General features: G+C 36.0%; 1 protein-coding gene across 1 annotated transcript in view; it reads right to left on the bottom strand.

The window, feature by feature from the left end:
- LOC132162939 (L-arabinokinase-like) overlaps positions 1-6,543 on the bottom strand; it is a 16,251-nt gene extending 9,708 nt beyond the window's left edge. The window contains exon 1 of the mRNA XM_059573149.1: positions 6,196-6,543. Within this exon, the coding sequence (XP_059429132.1) occupies positions 6,196-6,543 (348 nt within the window). The remainder of the gene's footprint in view (positions 1-6,195) is intronic.
- Between the last annotated feature and the right edge of the window lie 686 nt (positions 6,544-7,229).

The following is a 7,229-nucleotide window of genomic DNA, read 5'->3' as shown; positions in this document are numbered from 1 at the left end:
AGAAGATAAGAAGAAAATGAAGAAGAAAATTTTTTCTGTTGGGTTTGGGTTTGGGTGTTTGAAATTTTTCTGCTGGGTTTGGATTTCGCTGCTGGGTTTGGGTGTTTGAAATTTTTCTGGGTTTGATTTTCTGGTTGGTTTGGTTTGATTTTTTAGGTTGAATCCACTTGGGGAACGGACATCGTATACTCTAAGAGGTAATTTTTATGATTTTTACGATTAATTTTTCTGATTTTCTGGTTGATTTTTCTGATCTTTTTATCTGTTTCAAATTAATTAACTATTTGCAACTTGTTTAGTTTCTTTTCTTAATTACATGAGTATTGTTGACCTAAGACACTATAGAGGAGTAAGGCAGAGACTATGGGGGAAATGGGCAGCCGAGATTTGAGACCCACAGAAAGCAACAAGAGTTTTGCTTGGGATCATAGTAAAGGCTTTGAAATTCTTTTTAATGAAAAAACACAAAACTTGCAGGCCTAAGAGCACTACTCGTTCAAATTCCGAAAATAAATTTGAAAAAGAAAATTATTATTTTTTACTAATTTTTTAAACTTTAGTAACGTGTCAATTTCTGACACGTTACTAATAGGAATTCAGTAACATCCAAATTAGTAACACGCTGCACATGTTACTAACATTTAGCAATGCGTCAAGCCTATTTACACGTTACTGATGTGTCATTACTAATCAGAAGGTTTTTTGTAGTTATAATACGCACCCTCTATTAGGGTTTGATACCGGATCGCAAGAAATGCGCTCTTATAATAAGTATATTTTCCCCTAAAATAAACGGGGTTCTACCTGATGCTTAAGAAAACAAAACAAAACTCTACAAATCTTCGTAAAGATTACGTCTACAATAATTCAGTTTTTTTTTTTTTTTTTGTTCAATACAAAAGCACATTTACATACATCGACACATCTTGCCACTATTATCATCATTCCCTCTAGACAGTATACATCAATCAATAGATCTTGACGTTTAATTAAGTATTAAATGTTAACTAATTTCTACACTTTTTCAAGTTCACAAATTTCTGAGATTATCTGTCCTTATCTTCCACTGATGCAGCACTAGACTGCTTTAAATTTACAGGTTTTTGATATCTTCTATCTTATCTTTCCACTAATGCACTTAAATATCCTTATCTTTGGTACAAGTAATGCTAAAAGTCCCTCTTGGTCCTCTTGTGTCACTCACAAAATGAGGTGTCTTTTAAAATCATCATTCGATCAAAATTCAATAGTAATTAATCACAAGTCCAATAGTAATTTTAAAAGCAACATATTTTTTGGAGTCATACAAGAGAGACTTCTAGCATTACTCCTTTGGTGCACCTATATCTTATAAACACGACACTTTTTGGAAGCCAAATGATAGGGATAAGCTTAGAGTAAGAGAGGTTGAGTTGGAATTCATTAGGATTAGAGGACTAGATTATTTTAAATTACGATTAGGTTCTTAGGATTAGAGTTTATTTGAAAATGTTATCATTTTAGGTGTTATTGAATTGTATTCTATTTAAGGTTTGGTTGTAAATAAAGAATCAAAGAAAATGTTTATGAATTAATCTATGGTATTCTCCCGTAGTTTTGTGGTCTTTCCTACTTGAAAAGAGTTATTGTAGTCTTTCATACCCGAAATGAGCTATAATGTTTTAACCCAAATAGTCCCTTAACTGAGTGGGTTTCCATCACCCAACATGTCTCCCCATGATGTCAATTACTATTATCATTTTCATAAGTAACTCCCATATATAGCTTGTTTACTATCCTCAATTATGGGAGGAAGAGACATTATACAGAAGAGCAATACACCAATATAGGTGTCATCTTGCCACATTTGACTGGTGTCTCCAGTTCTATCGTGTCCCATATATTAGATTTGATGTAGCATTTGAATCATGAAAATACTTGGACATGGGAAGCTCTGATTGTGACAGATCTAGGTAGCTATAGGATATATGGTATAATTCAATATTAGGTTTATATTCCTTTATAGGATCATTACTTTCTAGGATTAATGATAATCAAATCATTTTGATTACCTACCTCAACTCATAGAAATAAGAGTCATTCGAAAATTTTAATATGGCACTCCTTGCCAAGTAAGGATGGGGACTTGCTTTTTGTCCAAATTCAAATTTTCTATAAAAAATATTACCCAAATAGCAATTTTCTGGATTCATCTCTAGGAAGGAAGCCCTCGTATGCATGGAGTAGTATTTGGAATGCGCACAATCTTTTCAAGAAAGGGTTGGTGTGGAGAGTCGGAGATGGAAGTAATATCAAGATCTGGAAAGATAAGTGGTTGGATACACCTTCCATTCAATCCCCCATTCACATACTCGATGAAGAATCAAGAGTCTATGACCTAATTGATGACGACAAAAGATGGTGGAATACCACACTCATCAGGGAGATTTTTTCTAGGGATGTCAATGCGGGCGGTTAAAAACTGTTTGCTGACCGCTATAATCGCTAACCGCTAACCGCTAACCGCTTAACCGCTTAACCATATTAACCGCTAACTGTCTAACCGTTATAACCGCCTAGCGGTTATTGGGTTTACTAACCGTAACCGCTAACCGCCTTTTTATATAATATATTTTTATAATTATAATTATAAAAATATTTATACATATAACATAATCACTTGATCATTAAATCACAATTTGAGTATTAATATATTATCACTGTAATTTATATGATTATATCACATGATCAATTGATCATTAAATCATTTGATTATATAATAACAAATTATACATATATAATATGACATAACTCATAAGTATACCAATTCATACCAATACAACAATTAAATATCTAGAGACTTATTTTCAATGTAATTAAATATCTAGAGACTTATTTCCAATATATGTTATAAACATATAAGTCTGTATATGTTATAAGTCTATATAAGTCTACATATGCATATGAATAATATAAATGTATAATATCAACACTCAATCATATGATTCAATGACAATTCAAATACTTTATTCAGGATTTCAAGAAAATAATATTATTAATGTACAATAATGATATGATTCATATAATATCAAATTAAGTAATTGACAATACTATCAAATTCGTATAAACAATGACCAATGTGTTACTTATAAACACAATTTAAGTATTAATGTATTATCATTATAATTTTAGTAATTTATATATTATTACTATAATTGATATGATTATATCACATGATGAATTGATCATTAAATCATATGATTATATAATAATAAATAATACATATATAATATGATATAACTCATAACTCATAAGTTTACAAGTTAATCATATGATTCATGTACAATGATAATCACAATTGATTCAATTGAATTAAACAATATATTACTTATAACTACAATTTAATTAAAGCATTATTACACTAAAAATACAAAAAAAAAAAAGAGGGTAAAAAAAAGCCCAAAAAGCCCAAAAAGCCCTAAAGAAAGCCCAAAAAGGTCCAAAAGCCCAATTTTGAAAAAGCGGTTAGCGGACGGTTATCTATTTCACTAACCGTTAACCGCTAGGCAGTTAGCGGTTGCGGTTAGTAAAATCTATTAACCGCTAAGGCAGTTATGGTTAGCGGTTATTGTCAATAACCGCTAACCGTAACCGCCTTGACACCCCTAATTTTTTTGGAGGAGGCTGGGAAAATTTGTGGTATTCTAATATATCCTAATAAGCCTAGTGATCATATGGTGTGGGTGGGGAATAAAAATGGCAAATTTATAGTTCAGAGTGCTTATTATATGGCCAAGGAGAATTTCATTGTGAATGAGGGGAGCAGCTCAAATTCTATGCATATGGCTCAACTATGGAAGTCAATATGGCAGTTTCGGGGACCCCGAGCAGTTAAAATGTTCCTATGGAAAGCGTGCTCAAATATTTTGCCTACGAAGGAAAATCTGTTTAGAAGGAAATTAAATCGAGGATGACCCACTTTGCTCGATATGTAGACTGGCGATGGAGACAATGAGACATATTTTATGGAGTTGCCCGGCTGCTCGTGATGTGTGGCTTGAACATAATGTAAGGTTCTAGAAATGCACGAGTGATGATGATGTTTTTATTAACATTTTCTAAGAGCTTAGAGGGAGATTAGAAGAGGAAGACCTATAGAGGTTTGTGTTTGTGGCTCGGCAAATATCGTTTCGGCGTAATAAAGATGTATTTGAAGGGGAGTTTACATCACCTACGGTAGTCAACCAAAAAGCCTTCGATCAGGTAGAGGCGTTCCTCGAAGCAGAACGTGGACAAACCGTGAAGCCGCCGAGAATTGATGCTTGCATGGAGATTAAATGAGAGAAACCACCTGAGGGACTTCTCAAACTAGGGGTGTCAATACGGTTATGGTTAGCGGTTATTGGCAATTACCGCTAACCGTAACCACCTTAGCGGTTAGTAGATTTCACTAACCGCAACCGCTAACCGCTAACCGTTAGGCAGTTAGCGGTTAGTTACTAACCGCCGGTTAGCGGTTAGTGAAATAGCTAACCGCCCGCTAACCGCTTTTTCAAAGTTGGGGTTTTTTTGGGTATTTTTGGGCTTTTTTTACTACTGTAGCATTTTTTACCCTCATTTGTTTTTTGTATTTTTAGTGTCTTCTTAGGCCCAATTGCTATAAAAAGAGCAGATATTGAAAAATCAAAAATATTTGACCCCAAATTTACATTTACTTGTTTTTAATCATAACTGGTTAACATTAAAAAAAAAAAAAAAAAAAAAAACCCAGCATAAATATATACAAGCAAATGTCTTGGCAGGGGCCTCGTGGAGGCCTAGCTGGGTCCAAGTGGGGCCCGATGGTGTCTTGGCAAGTCTCAATGGGGGCCAATGGTGCCCCGAGAGTGTCACGATGGGGTTCTGATGAGGTCCAAGTAAAGTCCCGACGGTGTCTCAGTGGGGTCCTATCAGAGTCACGACAAATCATAGCAAAGTCATATGAGTCTCAGTGGTGTCACAATGAAGTCCAAGGCTCGGCGAAGTCTCATTGGGGTCCTGGCAATGTCATGACGAGGTCCTAACTATTTCTTAACAATGGCATGACCAGTCAAGGTGGAGTCTTGGCAAAAACTCTATAATACCCCAATCATCAAAAAATATGAAAAATATTTTTCATAATTATTTTACATCGAAATAAATAGAGTTTTAACCTTAGCTTTTGGGCTAGATTGAATTAGAGTTCCAACCCAAATTTGAGGACATTGGGAGTTGGGACCTTAGTTTTTCTTAAATAATAATAATAATAATAATAATAATAATAAAAAACACTTGTTGCCCCCACCCCTATTTACCTCCGCCTACCCTCATCTAAGTCTTGTGCTACTACTTACCAAAAAAAAAATAATAAAAAAAAAGTCTTGTACAACTACTTAAACAAGCATTCAAATACATGTCAACATTGCTTTGTTCTCAAGTTTGCCATGACCCCATTTTAGAGCTTCATAAAATCATTGAATTTGCAACAATAATGCACTCCAAACATGAAATGGAGAAAATATGAGACCTCATGCCCATAACAAGAATAGCGACACTACTAATTCCAGGTTCATATCAATTTAAGGTTTTCAAAACTTTGCAAGTTGTTCCAAAATGCGGCTCTAGGTTTTTTTCTCCTTTTCCAATTACTAAAATCTCTCTTCTCTCATATCCGTGCTACAAAAATAATGTATCAACTTGCAAGATGAGGTATTCTGGATACCACAGGACAAAAAACATTGTATACATTTTAATGGAAAAGCTCTACAAAATGGTTGCTTCTCATTTCACAAAATTTTCCAGGTGCTCCCAACACCTGGGCACCAGTAATTCAGCATGCAGGTATTGACTTGCAGCACTGATGTTCCTTGAAAGATCAATAGATGGCAATGCTTCTTGTACTCATTAAGCTGCAACACAAAATGATGTACATAATAATATTAAGGGGAAACTTCACTAAGCCCTCCTGAACTTTTGGCCAATTTTGCAGACCCCCCCTGAACTTCCAAAACTCTCATTTTGGACGCCTAAACTTCTATTTTCTCTCAAATAGGGCCCTTTCGTCTATCTGAAGCGTTAAGACCAAATGGAATGCACATCACGTGACTTTCACGTGATTTTTTAGCCTTCACTTACCCCTTTTGCCCTCACACTCACTCACCATTACACTCACAAAGTACCCACATATAAGACCTAAACACTACCGAAGATGTCGACGAAACCCCCGAAAATGAGAGAGCTCGAAGATCCACTACCCAAGTCGTGCATGAAACCACCGAGAACGAGAGAGATCGAAGACCCTCTACCCAAGCTATGCAATAAACCACCGAGAACGAGAGAGCTCGAAGACCCACTACCCAAGCCGTGCAAGAAACCACCGAGAACGAGAGAGATCGAAGACCCACTACTCAAGCCGTGCAATAAACCACCGAGAACGAGAGAGCTCGAAGACCCACTACCCAAGCCGTGCAAGAAACCACCGAGAACGAGAGAACTCGAAGACCCACTACCCAAGTTGTGCAAGAAACCACCGAGAATGAGGAGCATGAAGACCCACTACCTAAGCTGTAGAAAAAAAATCACTGGGTTCCAGCCATCCATTGGAAAAGATTAGGAAGGAAGTCGAAGAAACAAAGCTGAGGATCTAGTTGGGAGTCACGTGCGTCTCGACAGTGAAGAATCCCACACGACGGGGATACCCAGTACCGGTGAAAGTCGATTCTATCATCCACCAGCAAAATTACCCAGTACCTAGTACCGGCGAGGTGACGACGGTGAAATATGGAGCACTTCGAGGGTGTGGTATGCAATTCAGGATCGAGCTATCCAATTTGCAAATGTGGGAGCAAAACAGTTATCAAAACTGCATCAACAAGTAAAAATTATGGCAAAAGGTTTTATGCTTGTGTTAATTATTTGGTAAGATGTGTTTTAGAATTTATTTTTTCACTTGAATTTTCTGCTCATCCCCATTATGCCAAAATTCTATATTAATTGGGTAAACCCTAATTCTTGTGACCATAGTTTTTGTGACCCTAATTTACGTGATTATGCATAATGAAAAAAATCGTGGTTGCAATTATTTAAAATGGGTTGAACCTGAAATTTGTGTGTGTGTGTGTGCAGTGATCGAGTGATGTCGATGTTGATGGAGTGGCAGAACGAATTGAAGTCCGAAGAGGCAATGGGAATCTTCAAATGCAAGCTTGAGCTTGCTGAATACAAGTCCAAAA

This window comes from Corylus avellana, chromosome ca10, assembly GCF_901000735.1.
Source record: "Corylus avellana chromosome ca10, CavTom2PMs-1.0".
Classification (NCBI taxonomy): Eukaryota; Viridiplantae; Streptophyta; class Magnoliopsida; order Fagales; family Betulaceae; genus Corylus; species Corylus avellana.
The sequence above is the reverse complement of the archived record's forward strand: the minus strand, read 5'-3'. Positions and strand labels throughout refer to the sequence as shown.